The following is a 19875-nucleotide window of genomic DNA, read 5'->3' as shown; positions in this document are numbered from 1 at the left end:
GCAGACTGGACTTTTATTATTTTGTGAGGGCATGCGGAAGCAAAACTTCAGTCAACAGAGTGAGAAAGCAGATGAACTGATGAACTGGGGCTGTTGTTGAGATGCAGCATCCCTGCAAGCATCCCTGTAAAATCATGTGTAAAACCTGTATTGCATTGTATCTAACAGAGAAACAACGATGTAAAATACAATAATACAATGTCCAAAAGACAAATTATGAGAGTGTGAAGGCAGTTCATAATCCCAAAGGCTGTCGGTGGCCCTTGCAGTTGTGTGCGATTCTTTTATCACACTGCATGTTTTTTCTTGTAGAAATTCTGAGATTTTGGAAGTAGTGTGGCGAGCCAGTGCACATAAAGGGGTAGTCCACCAATTCAGGTATGAGAATGAATCCTGATTATCTAAGCTTGAACTTAGAAAATTTGTCCAGGAAGGGAAGGTCTAATACAAGAGTTGCATCAGTGACCCAGTGTTCTTGGAGTATGACCCATGTAGGGATTAGAGGTTATCTAAGTATGTGCTGCTATGATTTTGACCATTTCTTTCAATCTTATGGTATTGCAACAGTAAATTGCTGGAGTGCATCTTTAATAACGCACCATACTTTCCAGTGTACTGCAGTGTACATGCTGTACCACACTGCTATGTAGTCTGTGTGGGCACCTCCTACTACCTCTGTAGAAGCTTGGGAAAACCCCTAATGACAGCATAACTTTAATCAAACTTCTTCCAAGGTGTATACAGTGCTGTGGCTTATTCATCGGGCATGTGTTAAAAAAAAAACATTTTCAGTCTTCTGATATGAACAGCATGGTCGGTTATTTTGGTGACATTCATTCAGAACGTCAAACCACATGTTAGAATATTAGGGAGTTACCATCTTTCTCTAGCTTTTAAAATACACGGCTGGAAGTATGTTGTGTCTGTAGTCAGTGCACATGCTCATAAGCCATGTTCTTGAGCCTCCTTGCAGTATGGCAAGCTCCTGTCTGGCACCACCAAAATGGAATTCAGGGTTAGAGATGCTTATTACTGCATGTAATTAGAATGTCTTCAGTTTGAGTCCAGCTAAGGATGCATGTCACCCTCCCTCTATCTCCTCATTTCCTGTCATTACTGTATTCTACCCAATAAAGGAATAAACACACACACACAGAACCTGTTCCACAAAAAAAGTATAACACTGAAAGTGTTCATTCTGGCTGTTTTTATAAAGGTAATTTCTTTCAAATAACCGTGTTGTGCATTCTAACACTCACAGCCTCTCAGATGTACAGTATGAATGTCTGTATCATGTACAAGCATGTTCAAAAATGTAGAAAATTATCTTCCAGAGTAAATTAAATCGCTGTGGTCCAGGTGTGAGTCATTTCTTCTTCTTTGAGCTGGTTGACGTGTGTCCATAAGTGGGGGTGGAGTTGTATGTAGACGACAGCAGCATAGTGAAGAGCAGCAGCAAAGGAACCAGCAGGTAGGGGACATATATGGAGAAAAGCAGCAAGCGCTCCTGCAAAGTCTGAGGACCAGGATGGGGTTCCAGAGGAAACTGATAGAAAAGGATGTGACTCAAGATCGGGAGCAGTGTGGTTGCCACATGTACGGAATACAGGATGGCAGGAGTCCTGATCCACTTACAGCTGCCTGAAAGACAGGAATCACACTGAGTAATCACAGGACATCCCAGGCTGCAGAACAAAAGGTATTATTTCTTTGAAAGAAGTTCTAATGATAACTCCTGCCTGTGAAGTCTGTGCATTATCCAAAATAAAAGGGACACTGCTTGTGGTTGAATTTTTCATAATGTAATTTTTCAGTGCGGTAAGTCACAAACAAAAAAAACAAAAATGAGTTTAACTCTGTAGATTTTTGGTGAGAAAATAAGATCTCCCACCCATGACCAATAAAATCAAAGCTAAATATGACAAGCACACGAGAGAAGCCCACTGAAATGATCTTAATTATATATATTGTTACAACCACAATTGATAATTTGTTCGTTGCTAAGTTGTGGGTGGCGTTCTCCCTCCCTGCCCGAGGGTGGTGCTGTCATTCTGTTTTTACTTTGACCGGCAGGATGTGACTGGTGCTTGCAGGGAAGACTGATGGCGCCTCCTTTAAAACTGCAAACTATCAGCATCAGTTCGGCTCCCTCTTCTCCTCCTCCTCATTTTTAGTGCATACTTTTAATAGTCTTTTAAACAAGCAGTGTGGGAAGCCCTTTTTGTTTAATTCTCCTTATCTCTTGTTTCTGGTTAGGTAGTTAGCTAAGTCGCTTGTATTTTTGCTTTTGTTTTATTTTGAGCGATGAAAGTTAGTTGTTTAGTTTGTTCTTTAGGGCAATGCTCACCTCAAATTCGTTGTTGATTAGAAAAATAAATCTGGTACTGGTCATCCTCGGGGTTCTGGGGAGCTCTGGTTTCTCATGGGCTGGGCATAACAACATCTCAGCTGAAGTGTAGTGACGCAGTACGTTTCCTCTAGTACTGCACTCAAGTAAAATTTTGAGGTATTTGTACTTTACTTGAATACTTCCATTTCTGCCACTTTATACTTCCACTCCACTACATTTATTTGATTATTTTTAGTTGCTTTGCAGATTACACGCTGAAAGAGAGCGGTGCATTTTATTAATAGATTTATCCACAGTGGCGTAAAACAAATCTTTTACCAACAATCAGAAAAAGCTGAATATAAGATAATACATAGACCCCTAGTATACAGTACACACGTTTATTCATGTAAATAGATTAATATTTTTGATACTTGAGCACATTTACTGCCTGAAAAGTAGTCCTAAATTTAGCACTTAAGTAGGCTACAGCTAGTATCAAATGCTTTCACACTTTTACTCAAGTACGTAGATGATGGGTGACTGTCACTTCAACCAAAATAATATTTCAGCACATCTTTATTTTTAGTCGTGTATAACTTTTGAGTAAACAGCTGAATTGTCCTTTTGTTCATCTTCCTCATCCCACGACTGGATTTCTAGTGTTGTTAGAACAGTATAAATCCAAGAGAGGTCAGATTTGAGCTAGCTTCCGTTCTGACCGATGATAACCCGCGCGCTGTCCAGGCTCGTCCATGGACACACCGAACTCCATTAGAAAAACTGTTAATTTAATGATCGTTTTACGGTGAAAACGGGGTTGCGTCAACATATGATATTTTCTATAGCAAATTACTATTGGATTGAAAATGTTTTTGTCGAATTGGGTTATAGGTCGCAAAAATTTCAAAAAGCCATTTATTGATGTGAATTTGCGTGTTTTTGTGTCAGTGAGCACCTCAGCATGAAACAGACAGGTTCGAAAACACAGTCACAGGCACAGGAGATGATGGCCGTAAACGCAACAGATTTTACACGGGCCCGTACAAAGCTCACTGACCTTTGAAGAAAGCATAAGCAGCAATGGGAAAGAAAGGCATTTGAAGAAAGGCCTCGCAAAAAATGAAAGACTTGAACCACTCAGGAGGATCCATCACCATGGGGTCTTTGAAGTCCTCTGCATACCACTTCAGAACGTCCCTCAGCTGGTGGAGAGAAACAGTCAACACGTCTTATTGACTTACAGACAAATACTGCATGAATATAACTCTGTAATAACTTTGCAACTTTGTTCCTGTTTTCTTCTGGTACTGTCACTTACCGCTTGAGGAAACACATGTCCAGGTAGCAGGGCTTGTAAGTCAATAAATAATGTGATTGGAATATGAGAGGCAAAATACACAAAAAAGATGATTTCTAATACACGGATAGCCATTTCAGGTCACTCAACGCAAACGACCGACATGAAACAGGGAAGCGACAAAGTTCGCCTGGGTATGAGCCTAGTAGGGTGTTGGAGAAACGCGTGTTCCCAGGATGGATATCATTGGTTCACACAGGGACATGGGGGCGTTCCTTATGGCCTCATTCAATTTAGGCAGAAAAAAATGGACATGGTGCTTTGACTGCTCCTCGAAAATGTCGGAATTACTCCTCCAAATAGTTTTGAGTATGAACATTATATATGGCGGAAACTCCAACTTCAAAGTTTGTTTTTTTTAAAAAAAATATAATAAGTAATTAGTTTTTGTTTGTTTAGTTATATTTACTTGGGTAATTTTTCTTCTTGTCGGTATCTGGTGTGCATGCTTTTATGGATCTCGAACTATAATTAGGCTAAGCTACATTGCTCGACAACAACAACAATAACAAAAAATAACAAACTAATGAGGATAATGCAAAATGATTCTTAAAAAACACATGCAATTTATTTTAGAAAGTAAACATGTATATGAGTTTTTTGCTGCTCTAGAAAAAAAATGAATAATGCACAGCACGTATAAAGATGAATGAAAGATGGATTAAAAATAAAGAAAACCAAACTTAAAGTAGAAACTCAAAACATGACTGATCTACTAATTTACAGTGACAGGAACATAAATTCATCGTTTTACCATCCACGCGATGTTAGACTAGTTTCCATTTTGTATTTATTTTTCCTTTCTGTGGAGTTGTTGAAATTGTAGCCTAAAAAGTTGTGCAATATTTTAAATATACACAAATGCTCAGAATGTTGATTGAATTGATCCCTTGGTAAATTTATTTAGAGAGAACTTGTCTCTTCAAAGGTGACGCTGGCTGCTTGTGGACATTTAGCTTCATGATATTCAGCCTCATCTTTCACCAAAAATGATGGACTCACAACATCCACATAATCCTGCAAGAAAGGGGACAAAAAAGTATATTGAGAACTTTGCACTAAAAGTTACAATAACAATAGTAACAATTTGCTGTTTGTCCAAATTTGAGAAATTTAGCAAAAAAATTAGTTTTTCTGTTTCAAATAGAAGAAAATTGCATAAAAATTCTCTCTTGGCATTTCTAAAAATACGGTGTAAAACCTATGATATGACTAATCAAGTGTGAACAGTCATCTGTCTTTACTTGCTAGGTTGACTTAACTAAACTGCATAAGGGTGAGACCATTTTCAGCACCATGAATGTCACATGTTTGTTTTGTTCATTTTTTACAAATTAAAACAAGAAAAAAAGTTAGCAAAGATCAAGAATCAATTGCATAACCTTTAAAATATCAAGGGCTAATCATGTTGGCCATTTAAAAGAAGGTGTAGCCACATGTCCCTTACCGCATCATTTTCAATGATATTCTCCAGCATGTGGACAACGTCTGTGAACGAGGGTCTCAGAGTGTGTGGCTCCGACCAACAATCTCGCATGATGTGAAGACTGTGGGGTTCAAACATTCAAGAGATTCAATGTGTTATTAATACTGATTGATTACTGCTATTTCATGGTACAACAGGTGTGCTGCCCTGTAACTGACAAAGGCCAGTTTAGCACAGTTTCAGGCCTGTGAGACACAGCAGTCTCATGGTCAGGAGGCTTGGGGCTTGAGTGCCTCTCAGGGTGGCTTTGCTCATGACTGCCACGGATTCCCCCAGTAACTTTGTTCTGATTATCGAAAGTGGTTGATTGAATGTGGCTAACTAGCTCTGCACAGGTGTGTGCTATTTGGCTTTTCTGTCTCCAGTTTACTGCCATTGTATCTGAACATTAAAAACTTTCCATCCTTCTACGCTGTATTCAGCTTCCTACCTTACCAAATTTAAATCTTGTGTACATGTTGCTCATGTGAGCATATCATCTTGGACTGTTGGTCAGATGATAAAACATCATTTTCATCAGAAGAATCAGAATTCTTTATTTGTCACATGTGGATGTGCATCCACAGTGAAATGAAAAAAACAACACTCCTTTTAACAACTGTGCAAAAATACAAGAGAATAGAATAAAATAAAAAATAAAGAATAAAGAATAAAAATATAAAAATAAAGTAAAGATAGAGATCTAACCCATCAACTGTGATGGGTTAAAACTGTGAAAAGTCCCACTGCATCAAACAATACTGTATGCATTTGCAGAGAGCACTTCAGGCAGATGTAGACTATAGAAAGAAAATGAAAAAAAAAAACAAACATGTCTCATGTGACTGTCAGTTTTGACTTACATCTCTGGTCTGCAGCCTTCAGGGTTTGTGTTCTTATGACCAATACAGATGTGGTACACCACTGCCTCTGATGTCTCCAGGTTTGGATATGGCAGTGTACCTGAAAATGTCATATTTTTCAAGACAGATGTTACGCATGAGAAACATATGTGATGTTTTGTATCAAACACCTGCAGTCTTTTACATGTTCCATGCTATGTTTTAAATTCATGCTTTCAGGTGTCAAAAGTAAGCATCGCCATACTGTTTGACAAATAGACCAGTGCTTTGTATTATTTAATTTGATCAGTTTCACTTTTCCCCCCTAATCAATAACATTGATTTAGAGTGTTTCTTACACAACAAAAAGACACATTGGGTTTGTAACCTCATACATTTGATTATGTTGTGCTGCACATCTTACTAACCACCAACTCACCAAATGTCTGCATCTCCCACAGCACGATGCCAAATGCCCACACGTCTCCCTTGAAGCTGTAATAGTTGTTCTTGAAGTACTCGGGTGGGTACCAGCGCAGCGGCACACGCTGCTGTATGAGTTACAAACAATGGAAAATGTGACTTCACTTCAACACTGATGTCCAACTCACTGAAACTTAAAATCACATCACAGTCCTGCAAATAAAGTGTTTAATATTTTTGAAATGACACGGTGTCATTTGTAACTGTTATATATTGGTCTAGTTTTATTCCACTAATGAGCTGGTGGTGGAAATTATAAGGAATGCCTGTAACAGTAATGACACTGTGACTGCTGGTCTTTCTCTAAATGAAGGCAACATGTCTCTGAAACTGCTGTTTCCTGTTGCAGAGGATGCTGCTATTTCCCCTTCAACATATGCACGTACACAGAGAGAGAGAGAGAATATACAGTAAAATCATTTTGAAGACAGTTCGCCCAAGTAAAAGATCATGCGGTAAGAGCGAAAAGTTGTGCGCTCATTTAAAACATTTTCAATAGACGACACATGGGACTTGCAGCGCCTGTCGGCAGCACATCTGACTCCTAGAAGATTGATGATTGACACAAGTTCACGCGCAAACATTTTAACCAAATTTTAAGTGACTTTTTAAGATGTGAATTTCAAGAAGTGACCAAAAGTCTTCTAATGTTTGACATAAAGTGGTACATGTTCTTTTCTTTTTCCTAAACAAATCAGCATGTGGTTTAATATTCATATATATTCATCACTTCTTCTTATCAAGTTTTATTTTACTACTGTTATTCCTAACTTCTTGAGCTACACTGTGTTTTGTCCTTATTTAAGTCTTGCACTTGCACCCGCTGATTTTACATTTTTTTCAGGTGTTTTATTTATTTATGTTTTCTGTATTATGTTTTATTCCTTATGCGTTATTCCTCTTTCAGTTGTACATTTCTGTGTATTTCATTTTTGCGTTTATCTGTTCGTCGCAAATCGTTTTGTAACATTCATTTTGATAAGTGCTACAATACAAATAAACTTAATTGTTATGATTATTATTGTTGTTATAAAATGACAAAACAAAAAGCTCCAGTGCATACAAACAACTGTCTTTTTGATATACTGTAAAAAGATGATGATTGATGTTGAGGAAGTGATGCTGAAGATGCACAAGCACATTTAAAAATATCATAGCTCATGTTACAATTTGGATAAGCCGTTAGCTGTTTAAGCTGAATGTTTTAACTGTATGTGACATGACAGCTTGTAGGAAAGTGAAATCCCAACAATAACAACTAGTGTAAAAGAATAGACTTTCTTCTTTGTGTATGTGTGTTGATATTGTCTTACCCTTGGGTTCCTCCAGCGGCTGCTGCGGCGGCTTTTCATGCGGGTTAAGTCTCGAGCCAGGCCGAACTCTGCCACTTTCACCTCCCAGGGAAACTTATTGACCATGATGTTCCTCAGAGCCAAGTCACAGTGCACAATCTGCAGGGAGACCACTGCTCAGCATGGGTTTAGTGTGTGTGTGTGTGTGTGTGTGTGTGTGTGTGGACATGCATTCTTGTGGTTAGGGGCACTGAAATCTGTTTACACAGTCACACTATGAGAACCCACCTTACTTATGGGGACAAAAAACAAGTCTCTACAACATACATCACTGAATGTTAGGATGCTGCTTTAAGGTTAGGCTGAGGTTAGGGTTAGGTTTGGTAAGGGTTAGAATTAGGCAAGTAATGTTTATTGTTATGGTGTGGTGGTGGTTAAGACTCCAGGAAATGAATGTAAGTCGATGATTTGTCCCCAAAAGTAAAAAGAACCATTGGGATTGTGTATGTGTATGTGTATAAATGAGAATCATTATTTACCCACATGCAGCCAAGTACTTTGTAACAGCCTGATATATTTTTTTACCATTTTGGAGCGCAAGTGTTGCATAGCAAGAGCAATGTGGTAGGAGGCGATGGTGAGGAGGCTCTGCAGCTCAGGATCTGCACTCAGGTGGCCCTTGTTGGTTTGCAAGAAGCTCCTCAGTGTGCCGTAGCTCACGTACTCCATGATCAGAATGTAAGGCTCTGCACAAATAATCACACAGAGAGAAGACAGGGAAGTGACAAAGTGCTTCATATTAACCAGGAGCACTGTAGTGCATGGCAGCTTCCTTCTCACCCTCAGTGGTGTTCCAGTCCAGTAACTGGAGGATGTTCTTGTGGTGCACCAGTTTCCTCATGATGGAAACCTCCATCTCCACATGCTTGAGACGGACATCTCAAGAAAAAAATAAAGAGAGGAAAAAATAAAACCATGGCTCTGTAAACGAACGACTTTAGGAATACAAAAAGGTTAAACAACTCCCAGACATCTCAGCTGAAATCTGTAACGAAAAGGTGCTTAACATTGTTATACTAACAATATGAACTTAAGTTTAGATTATATTTTAGTCACATACAGCTGTTCCAACACTGTCATCACGCTGTTGAAGATAAAGTGTGTGTGTGCATGACAGACCAGGTTTGTTTTCTACTTGGATTACTAATATGCGGTACATGTACGCTGCAGCTTGGTTTGGACTAAATGACGAAGTGTAGACTGACACTTCAGAATGAACAGAAGTGATGATTCATTTCTCTTGAATTACACTCTGTATGTGAGGCTGCACATTTTGATGTGTGGAAAAAGACTTAATTGGCACTTTGGATAAGCTTCACTGTGACCTGTTAAAGACAAATGTTGACATGGTCATGTAGGTCATAACAACAGAACGTTAAAGGGCCTGTTCACCCAAATGACAGAAACTGCTTGTTGACATGTAGCTATCTAATAGTACATAGCCACGCCATTGGTTTTGGTTTTGAGATATCTGTCTCTGAGATTTGTGCTTCAGACATAATTATCTTGGGCAATGAAACTACTTTCTACTGAAGAAATTGCCCTTTACAGAGCAGAGTCATCCATGTAAATGGGACACTGTTGATTTCTTTTAAAGCTGTAAGTGAAAATTAGCACAGCTCCATTAGTTTGGCTTGACAGCAGGTGTCAGGAGTTGGATATCCCCAAGGATGAGTTGCACAATATGTTCATTAGCAGTTTGGGTTGGCTGAATGAATTGATGCTAAATCAATAAAATAACGAGTCAGAATTATGACACTACTGAACACCTGTGAAGCAGGACATGCAATTATATTTATCAGTGAAACCGGATTAAGACAATCAGCTAGCCAAACTTAAGGCATGCCTTACAGACAAAAAACTTTTACCTTGCCATCCAGCCCCACCATAAGAAATCTGGGAGTTATTAAATTCAGAACAGACTTTTACAGGCAGACATGGGAACCATGGACTGTGTCTGGATCTCCTGTTGTGGTCCCGCTTGACACCGACGACTGTTATTACCATCTCTTATATTTCTACATTATTATTATTACTACTTTCAAATTCATTATTACTCACACAACCCAGCCAGTCAAGCTGCTGAGGAAAACTATGCGAAACTTTACAACTTCCCTAATGAAACAATCCTCAGAGGTGAAAGTAATGCAGAGTCAGGCAACACTACCCAATAGGCAACACCTTTCACATTACATGCAATTACAGCTTATTTATGAAAGAACCAATACACATGAATAGACAGGTATGTCCTGATTGCTTCTTGCACTGAAGCTGACTGTTAATATAAAAGGAGTAGCAGCATCCATCCACAAAGAGTTATGTAAGATTGGCATGACTTCATTTAAAACTGTAGGACAACAATGCAGTTCATTTTTTTCAGCAGTATTGTAATGATAATATTAAATATTAAGACAAAACTTCATGAGAATGAAGGAAACTGTTTAAGTTACATGTAACCACAAAAGAAGAAGAAGAAGAAAAAAGCATGTTTAGAATATGTGAAAGTATGCCATTAATCTGTTTGCACCACAGCCACAATAGCCACATAACTTGAGATTCTCTGCCCGTACATCTACAGTTTTGCAGTACTTCAGCACTGAGTTGTTCTCCAGGGCAGCTCTGCCTTAAAGAATCGCTTGCGGAAAGAAGTGTGTACCTTCCTTGGTGATCTTGCAGGTGAATAAGCTGTGGCCTTTACAAGTCCCTCTGGTCATCCTGGCCTGGAAGAAGACACCCTCCTTCCCTGCTTTGATCAGCTGCAGCAGATTCAGGTCTGACTTGGTAAAACGAGGAACCTTGAACAGATGCCATAAGAGGTGACTTTGCAGCATCAGGGTAGATGGTTTTACCAACTCATTTTCTCATTTTGGCTTAGAAAGCGGTGATAATTGTTTGACATGATCAGCGCTAACACTATTAAATGACAGATAGGGCACATGTCACAGTTAACATTCAGTTTAGCCTAGCATGCATGTCAGATTTCCTCTGCTGTGTCTTCAGCTGACCGTTAACGGAAATGAAGCACCCCTAAAAGCAGGTAAAATAGCTGACAGCGTGAAATATTTCTGTCTGCATCATGTGAAGACATAAGGCAGTTTTGTATGACTGGTACCTGCTGAAGGCCTTTCCACAGCCTCCTGGAGGAGGACCTGACTGTGCTGCTCTGCCGATGGGAGGATGGTGGAGGAGGCTCCTCCTCTTCCTCCTGTACGACTGCTGGGACTGGGACCGGCCTCATAGGCATGATGGGAGGTTGCAGCGGAGGATCAGGCTGCAACGTCTTACCCCTCTGCAGCCTTCGAATTGTCTGGACCAAAGAACGATATCTGCAAGACAAAGTATTGTAAACTGTCAAAAACATTACAGTGTGTAAGATCCAAGGGAAAATGAATCCAACAAAGTTGCTGGAAAGTAGACAGAAAAAAATATATATCTCTGAAAAACAAGAAGAAAAAGTCAAATCTATTTCACAAAAATTGGGGCTTTGTACCTCCACTGAAGGGAAATCTTAATGCTTCAGCATACCAAGACATTTTGGACAATGCTATGCTTCCTACTTTGTGGTAACAGTTTGGGGAAGGTCCTTTTCTATTCCAACATGACTGCAGTGCACAAAGCAAAGTCCATAAAGACATGGCTGGATGAGTTTGGTGTGGAAGAACTTGACTGGCCCGCACAGAGTCCTGACCTCAACCCCATCCAACACCTTTGGGATGAACTGGAACAGAGGCTGTGAGTCAGACCTTTTGGTCCAACATCAGTCCATCACCTTCCAAATGCTCTACTGCATGAATGGACACAAACTCCCACAGAAACACCTCAAAATCTTGTGGAAAGCCTTCACAGAAGAGTGGAAGCTGTTAGAGCTGCAAAGCTGTCTGTGTATTTAAAATATGGCTCATTAAAGTCCCTGTTGGTATAATGGTCAGATGGTCAATACTTTTGTCTACATAGTGAATTTTTTACAGTGGGTGGAAGAAAACAAGACTAAGAGCATGTACGCAGCTCTGTGAGGATATACTAATACCTCGATGGTACTTTGAGCTAAATATTAATGTTAGTTTAATATTCAATAATGCTAGAAAACCTGTAACCTGCTATGAAATGATGAGCCTGCTGTGAAACAGATGTATTACTGTGAAAACTAAAGGTAATAACTAAAGTATAAGCGGTATAAGACTAAGTATAAGATATCTAGACAGACTAATTCAAAAGCAACTGCACTTGCTGATTCAGTCTTGAATGTTATTTGTGTGTAAACCGTACATTTTATATACACGTGTTTATTGCCTAGTGCAACTTTAACAAATGAAATGATTCTGAAGGCAGCTGATGAAATCATTTCAGCCTCTCTTACTTTCTGAACCATATGACCCCCAGCAGTGCGAGCAGAAAGATGGTGAAGGAGAGGGCCCCTATGAGACTAGCATTCAGCAGGTTCAGGAGCTGACCTGAAAGAACCAAGAAGACCAAATCAGTCAGTTCCAATGTGCTCTCACATTGTGTCATTGAATGCAACTGTAGGTAAATCTTACCTGGCATGCCAGAACACATATTCCCACTGGTGGAATTGTCAGGCATTGTGTCATCGACTCAACACAGCGACTCAGAGAATGGCAGAGCAGGAAGGATATTCATGATGTTTAATCAACATCACGCGAACGGGACTCTTTTAAGCTTGGCGTTAAGAACAGATCTACAGCTGCTTCATCCTGTCAAACCTGAAGCTCAAAATAAAAAGAACACACAGGAAGAGACACATTAAGCTCATCCATTCATATTAAATGCTCTATCACTTTGAAACAAGCTTACCTGTATTTCCTGATGAACACCAGCTTGATAAAAATCCATTCTTCCAGACTGATCAGAAACCAGTTGGAACAGCAAAGACGAAGCGATCTGTGTGGCTCTGCTCCGTCTTTACTCTATTTGAAGCTTAGTAAGATGTAATAATAAACATTCAAGAATTCAACTGTGAGTCTTGGAAACCTCTGCCTCTCTGTGTAGTCACCAGCAGGAGCTCTCATTGCATGTCAACCACAACACAAGCAGAGGAAATGAACAGAAATAGCAGGTGGTTTGCGCTGCGTGACACTCCGTTTCAGACTCAACCTAATGTCCTGCGTGAGTGTCAGTATGCGAGATACAAAATTAAGGTCACATCAACTCTCTCACACTTCAAAACTTAGCTTAATGGGAAGTGACTGGGGGCTAAAACATAAAGTTAAAAAGAAAAGACGCTCTTTTTTGGAGATGTGCACGTAAATTTGGACATTTTGTTAGTGGATTAGTTTAAGTGATGCATTATAATGTCTAATGAGCATTTTAATATTATAACTGGTTGAGGTAGAGCTAATTTCACCTGCTTACACACTGTTGGGGTGTTACATGTACTGTATAAAAATATATCTCATCGTATGCTCAGAAAATCTTAACTTGCAAAGTAATCACCTGTCACATAAATGTAATGGAGCCCAAATACAAAATCTGACTCTGGTACACACTGTGTTAAAAGCATACAGTAGTACAAAATGGAAAAACTCAAACAAAGTGTAAGTATCGTAAGTATCGTCAAAATATGTGCCTGTACCACAAGTACTACAAGCACTACAGGACTACAGGAAAGTACTTGACTGATAGGTTTGGTAGTCTAGTTTAATGAAGCAGCTGACTGATGAGCCCCCCCCCCCCCCCCCCGAGAGTCATAATGTCTTTTTGCTGGGGACCCCCCCACAAAAGGAGAGTTCTAACCAACACTTTAATTGGTAAACCATCCATAATCTCTGAGGATTAATGGTATTTGCTTGTGGGCCTAAAAAGTGTTAAACATGTCAGATGACGGGGGGTGGAGGGAAAAGTCGCAGTGCTGCTTTAGGGGAAGTTTCTGAGACCCTGCATGCGGTTACTTATCTCGTCAGCAGGCAGACTTACTGCAGCCAACAGTACATGTTACTTTAGACAAAGGAAGGAGGATGATGAGGAAGGCGAGACTAAGGCGAGACAGGCGCTGTGCTTACAGCTAAATGCTGTCAGTAAGGGAGGGTGAGCACCATGACAGTATTAACATGCTGATGTTTTTCAGCCTGTTAGCATGCTAACATTTCCTCATTAGGACTAAATACAGAACACAGCTGAGGGTGATGCAGAGTGTCATTATTATTTCCAGGTATTTCGTCATATAACAAGACGCATCAAGCTTACTAAGCATTTATAGCAAATGGCCACACAGTTCAGAGCAGAAGCAATTTCACTTGAATTGACACATACAGCACGTGGGCTTACATTAGCACCAGAGTAGTGGTTGAAATGGTGGAGGGAAAGCAGAACCCTTGTAGAGTAATCATGACCAAGCATTAGGTTATAATCGGTTGAACACCTGCATAAACATTTTATACTTTACTGCAATTCAGAGACAAATATTGTACTTTTTCCTCCACTGAATTTATTTGAAAATTCAAATTACTAATTACTTTGCAGATTGTGTTTAATAATACAAAAAATATAAAAACCATATGATAATGTAATAGATGTCATAGATGAAGAGAAAACTTTCTTAATCCCAGAAAGAAAATCCACAAGCCACTCAGCAGATAAATTGTATGAGTATGATAAGTTATGCACACATGAATGCACAAGTATCATCCAATAATATGTATTATTTGGAAATAGTCCTTTTGGTATTTAAAGTTTATTTTGGTAACACTTTCACTTAAGAAAAATTTAAAGGAAAACTTTTACTTGTAACAAGAGTTTTTCTTTACAGTGCTATTGCTACTTTAATTCAAGTACAATATCTGAGTACTTCTTCCACCACTGCATGAACGTGATTTAATTTGAATTCAGCAAGATTTACCAAAAACAGTAAAAATATTTGGTCTGGACCAAGGTGGTGGAGTCCAACTATAGTCACAGCACCAAAGCTATCTGCATGACTGAGGATAAAATAAAAACACATTTTAGTCTGGCATTGTCATTTCCTCTGCACAATTTAATTTGTTGCTTGGGTATTTTGTTACAGATCAACGTTATCACTCCATATACAACTACAAGTACAGTATTTTGTACAGTTCATATTCAAATACATAGTTTTCATTGGCTTATTTACAAAACACATTTTTTGTATGTACATGTTTTCATGTCAGTGCAATGTCACTTTCTTTCAACAAACACGTTACAAAAAAAAAAAAAAAAAAGTTCTTTAAATTAACGACTCCGGTTCAGATCCGACAGAAATGAACTTAAATAAAAAGAGGCTACACACACTGACAGACAGTTCAGTAGTAGATTGCACTGCCTGCCGACACTCCATACTATTTGGGGAGGTGAGGGTGGCGTTGGGTGGGCGGGGCTTATGGAGATGGGGAGGAGTTTATGATTTTATTCCTGTGGTTCACAGGATCGATGTTTGCCCAATTTCAGCGTCAAAGTTCAGTTGTTATGGGCAGAAAGTCTTTTTCCTGGATTACGAAAATTGTGCTGAAAATGACCCCAACTTTAAATTGTATTTTTCCAAATACAGTTGAAGCTACATGTGTGGCAAGCTTAGCATCACACAAGCAGTCAGCTGAAGGAACATTCAAAGCCTAAAAAAACAAAAAAAAAAGTGGAGAGCTATTGCACCATTAAATGAAGCAAACATTACAAAATGGATTCTCGACAGACAAATGCTTCGGGAAATTTCCCCTTTGAGCCATGTGATGACGTTTTGAACATGGACACAAACTTGACATCGTCCAAATCTTGGTGCAAAGGCAGGAGGGTTGAAGAAAAAGCTGAGCAAGCAAACATAAGTCGCAGTCATCTGTACATTTCCATTTGTTCAACAAATGTACTTTGCCAAGAAAAATAAACTTTCATTCAGTGACAAATATCTATCCAAATACATCCAGACTGACACATTTTCCTTGTAAATAAAGCAGCTAAAAAGAGGTGAGCACAGAAATTCATCTCCTGTGATCTAGAAGACAGAGTGGGGAATCATAGGGAGCTGCTGATCCGTCTTTTCACAGTGATTAGACCGAGCCAAGTGCAGGAAGAGCCCCACACTTGCTGCTACACACCAGACACAAAGCTCTGCCACTTGACTCCGCACAGCAAAACACGGGTTTGTTCGTTTCAAACTAACCCCAACAGTCACATCAAGTAGCTAATGCTTCAGATAAAATTAGAATTTACATGAAACCAATATTTAGCACGCAAAAACACAAATGATAATCTAAATCTTGGTTCCAATGATGGAGTGAGGCCTATACAAACATTTAATAGATTTATACCGTCTCATGTCAGAGGGTCCATTTAGGGGGCAGAAGTTTTGCTAACATTATATATTGATTTTCCGAGGAATTTCTTTAGAACAACCCAAATTAAATATAAAAGAAATGAAAGAGAAATGAACAGATTAATGTTGGAAACTTTATACCCCATACATCTAATGTACGGTTGTTTGTCGCCAAATTATACTAGTTAATTATCTCCATTTGCCTGTAAGTGGTAACAAGTTACATAACTCTTTCTAGGCCAGAGGGCAAAAAAGGGCTGGGGGCCCTTAAATTTTGGGTACAGTCAGCATATCTGGGCATGTTGGAAACTGTTCCCTTATCTGGGAATATGCACCATTCCAGTATAAAAGCAAGTGAAATACCAAAAGCACTAAAATTTGATTTTGAAACAAAACCACCTAATAATACAGGGCCTTTAAATTTGGTCTAAATGAAGGCTTTAGTCCCTGCCCCTCTGGTGGTGGGTCCTTATTTCAGAAAATATGTGTATGGTAGTTAATGGAAAGACACAACAAATTTTTTGATCCCACTTGCATTAAACCATAAATTACATGTTTGTCAGTATGAAAGATAATTTTATAACTCAAGAAAGTCGCAGCTTGTCATAAAACTGTTAAGTATGTAAGAAAATACATAATTAGAAGAGCTGTGTAAGTGACACTGTCGTGTTTAACACCCACTGAAACCTTGTAGAACCAGCCATACTACTTAGCCTACAGAACAGAGTATTCCTCCTTATACATAGCTGCAACATGGCCAAACTTGTGATTTTCAGCTCTTTTAGTGCTTCTTCTATGCCATGTTGAAGGCCATGTTGGTGTTGATAAATCTTGTGAGAAATTAATGATGTAGTTCACTGATTGGTTTCACACCGAGACTTTCTTGACTTTTTCTTTTTTCCAAAATAAGGTCTCATGGGTTATACTGGGAGAGGAAGGACTTCTCCTCTCTATGATCCATATTACCAAACAATATTTTACCAACGCAATCTGATTATATTAGCTGAGGAGCCCACGAGAGTCTAGAACCCAGTGTTATCTGCCCTATTTGCTCTGTTGGTAATGTAATCTTTGAGAACCGTAAAAAGAGGTGTTACTGAAGCTTCCACAGATATTTAGCAGGGCACCATCTTGAAAATCAAGCTCACCACAAGGTCCACGTGAGAGCTTCAGGTTGCAGTAACATTGCGATGTATTAATAATCATGAAAGAGCAGCTTAACACCAATTGAAATGTGGTTTTGACAGGCTTTCAGTGGTTTCACTTTCACCTCGCTGCAGTGATGTACAGGTATATGTACTCCAGGACAGCGCAACATTAAGCCCCAAGCACACGGCAACAGGTTTCAAACTCTCAAGAGAGGAGAACGCTGCAGATTTTACACATCAAAATGTGGTTCCAACGGTGTGTGTGCGAGCACTACAGCACATGAAAAAAAAAAAAAAGTTGCAGAAAGCCTTTTGTGCTTTCAGAAGGGGGCTGTGTGAAATCTCATAAATTGCCACAAGTGATGTCACTTGTCAGTCGATTTGCACTGTGGGTCATGTAGGTGCCAGGTTTTAACAGGAAAGGTGAATGCCTGGTAAAAAAAAGATGGTATCTCTGGTTCTGCTGCACTAATTTTGATGTTTTGGGTTTTTTTTTTAAACTGTTTATCAATGTCTCAACTGTTATGTGGCTTCCTATTGGGCAGGGTACGGACATTAGTATTACAGATGAGTGAATCTCAACAGTTGAGAAATGAAGCAGGTGAAAGGTGCGACAGTGCTGTGAAGATAAGCTTGACACCTCTAGGTGTTGCTTTGAGATAAACATCCATTCCTAACCTGAAGTGGCTCCTGATGGCTGACTTAAGAGGAACAAAATATAAAATAACACATTTGCAGACCCAAAAAACAAACAAACAAACAAACAAAAAACATTATTCTTTCTTAAATCATGGCACCTGTCCTAAACAAACCAAGTCTCACACTGTGGCTTTTAGGGTTACCGAAAAGCTTTGGGTACACACAGGTCAACATTGCACAAATCACCACTGAATTTTTGGCAGCTGCGGGATGAATTTCCTATCCACATAAGGACCTGTGGAAGCGTCCTACAAAAGGGGGGCGAGAGATTGGGGGCGGTTTACGGAAATGTGTGTACCACAACTCTTGAAGGAAGCATTTTAATTATTATTAATACTGTCAGATTTTTAAGGGTACAGTTGGCTGAGCGACTGCGTGAAGCGATGAGGTAGCATATGACTGTTTTTCTCTAGTGACACCATCACTAATAAAATCTTTTAGATACCAAATTTCAACATCATGTTGACCTGTGGAGACAAATATGACACCAGCGCAGGTTTTTGAACTGTTGGGGCCTGTTAACACATGGCTTTTAAAAATTTGTGTCCACTCATTGGCCTTGTATTTAAACTTGGAATTCATTCCGTGGTCTGAGTATTTTCCTTCTTCAGGCTCAGATCACATGATAACTCCAGCTTTAAATGATTTTTGGCATTCTGGAATCAGTAATGAGTGATAAATGCACACAAAACAAAGCAACATCACTTCATGACTTGGCCATAGCGGCATACATTCAGAGATGCGTTAGTATGCAAGTATATATTTTATGCATGTTATGGCGAGAGTTGTTCACATGAGGGTGAAGGGGTGATTTGTTTTTTCGGGCTCAGCAAAGTGCACCAGTTTAGTGCTTTCACCACGGCTTCATTGTTGTCTTGGCAAACCTTTGCACTAATCCATGTTTGTGGTCAAGTGTAAAAAGTGCTGCGACGCAAGACAGTCTGACTCTAGCCATTAGTAGTTTGTGAGAATTCTTCAGAATGGTCTGAACCTCTGGTGCTTCCTGCTCAGAGCAGCAGGAGGAAGCAGAGAGCACGTGCAGTGCTGGCTGATGGAAGACGAGGTGCCATCACTGGAGGACACAGTATTTCTTGTAGTCAGACTCAAAGTCTTCATCCATGCTACTTGTGTCAGCCATCTTTTTTCCATCGATCTTTGGCAGGAACTGGGAGTAGTCGACTCCCTGCTGCTCATAGAAGAGGATGTAGGCCGAGTCAGTGTCGATCTCCTCAGAGTGCACTTCCTGGAAGGGTGGGGGGGAGAAAACACAGAGGTGTGTTACACTGCTGTCTGTAAAACATTACAGATTTAAGTGTAAGAAAAATACTGACATACTTAAGTAACTTGATATTTTCTTTCTTTTATAAATCAAAATCGACACAGTATCACATACTGTATTGCTTGTATTCAATAGTCTACATGCAAACATTTGTGGCTGCCGTTCATTTTCTATTGCATGTAAGACCCAACAGGTATAAAGCAGTGTTATAATATATCTTCAGTTCCAACATAACAACATCAACTGAGACAGGAAGAAGCAAGCACATATCACTAGTGTAAACACAAAAAACACAAAGGCCTACGAAAATATACTGCCTTGTTTGCAATATTACAATATAGTGAACCGTATATACCGTTATTTATCTATTATTTTAACGATGGTTAGGTGTTAGGTGGTGGGGTGAAAAGTGAATACTTTTCATAGGTACTGTGCATGAGTGTGTTACCGTTCTCCACGACAGTAATCAAAATACATCAATGAAATGTATGCTGTTAAATGTGAAAACAGAATATGAAGCATTTTACCTTGCAGCTGCTGTCGTTGTAACAGTACCATTTGCCATTGGGGTTTTTGGCATATGTCACATAGTGGCCTCCTCCCATGATTCCTGAATGGCACTGAGGAGATAGACAAAATG

The 19875-nt window shown here is 39.4% G+C and overlaps 3 protein-coding genes across 6 annotated transcripts in view; all 3 read right to left on the bottom strand.

Moving 5' to 3' along the window:
• On the bottom strand, positions 1–3852 carry tmem97 (transmembrane protein 97). The gene is made up of 3 exons (XM_046390138.1): positions 3651–3852; positions 3390–3534; positions 1–1641 (listed from the first exon to the last, which is right to left on the bottom strand). The coding sequence occupies exons 1-3, from the start codon at positions 3762–3764 to the stop codon at positions 1367–1369; spliced, it is 534 nt and encodes a 177-aa protein (XP_046246094.1). The 5' UTR covers positions 3765–3852; the 3' UTR covers positions 1–1366.
• A 378-nt stretch (positions 3853–4230) lies between these two features.
• si:ch211-167j9.5 (tyrosine kinase receptor Cad96Ca) lies at positions 4231–12839 on the bottom strand. Its single transcript, XM_046390224.1, has 12 exons — positions 12644–12839; positions 12367–12552; positions 12189–12282; positions 10944–11157; positions 10488–10626; positions 8612–8710; positions 8357–8517; positions 7793–7930; positions 6436–6547; positions 6018–6117; positions 5137–5236; positions 4231–4706 (listed from the first exon to the last, which is right to left on the bottom strand). The coding sequence occupies exons 2-12, from the start codon at positions 12410–12412 to the stop codon at positions 4593–4595; spliced, it is 1317 nt and encodes a 438-aa protein (XP_046246180.1). The 5' UTR covers positions 12413–12552; positions 12644–12839; the 3' UTR covers positions 4231–4592.
• A 1959-nt stretch (positions 12840–14798) lies between these two features.
• The window catches only part of usp32 (ubiquitin specific peptidase 32), a 57163-nt gene continuing 52086 nt past the window's right edge, over positions 14799–19875 (bottom strand). For all 4 annotated transcript variants that reach the window (XM_046388333.1, XM_046388334.1, XM_046388335.1 and 1 more), the window contains exons 33-34: positions 19763–19855; positions 14799–19199 (exon numbers count right to left, since the gene is read on the bottom strand). In XM_046388333.1, coding sequence (XP_046244289.1) covers positions 19026–19199; positions 19763–19855 — 267 coding nt within the window. In that variant the 3' untranslated portion in view covers positions 14799–19025. The remainder of the gene's footprint in view (positions 19200–19762; positions 19856–19875) is intronic.

The sequence above is a fragment of the Scatophagus argus genome, chromosome 5, assembly GCF_020382885.2.
Source record: "Scatophagus argus isolate fScaArg1 chromosome 5, fScaArg1.pri, whole genome shotgun sequence".
NCBI classification, from domain to species: domain Eukaryota; kingdom Metazoa; phylum Chordata; class Actinopteri; family Scatophagidae; genus Scatophagus; species Scatophagus argus.
This window is presented reverse-complemented; position numbering and strand designations above follow the sequence as displayed.

What these genes read in the sequence shown, in the direction of transcription:
- tmem97 (XM_046390138.1), bottom strand. Translation starts at nt 3,764, where the DNA reads ATGGCTATCCGTGTATTAGAAATCATCTTTTTTGTGTATTTTGCCTCT. An exon ending in GACATGTGTTTCCTCAAGCG is followed by an intron (nt 3,535 to 3,650) that starts GTAAGTGACAGT and finishes TCTCTCCACCAG; the next exon opens with CTGAGGGACGTTCTGAAGTG. An exon ending in TGCTTATGCTTTCTTCAAAG is followed by an intron (nt 1,642 to 3,389) that starts GTCAGTGAGCTT and finishes CCTGTCTTTCAG; the next exon opens with GCAGCTGTAAGTGGATCAGG.
- si:ch211-167j9.5 (XM_046390224.1), bottom strand. Translation starts at nt 12,412, where the DNA reads ATGCCTGACAATTCCACCAGTGGGAATATGTGTTCTGGCATGCCAG. An exon ending in GTGGGAGATGCAGACATTTG is followed by an intron (nt 6,118 to 6,435) that starts GTGAGTTGGTGG and finishes TGACATTTTCAG; the next exon opens with GTACACTGCCATATCCAAAC. An exon ending in ATATCATTGAAAATGATGCG is followed by an intron (nt 4,707 to 5,136) that starts GTAAGGGACATG and finishes CCTTTCTTGCAG; the next exon opens with GATTATGTGGATGTTGTGAG.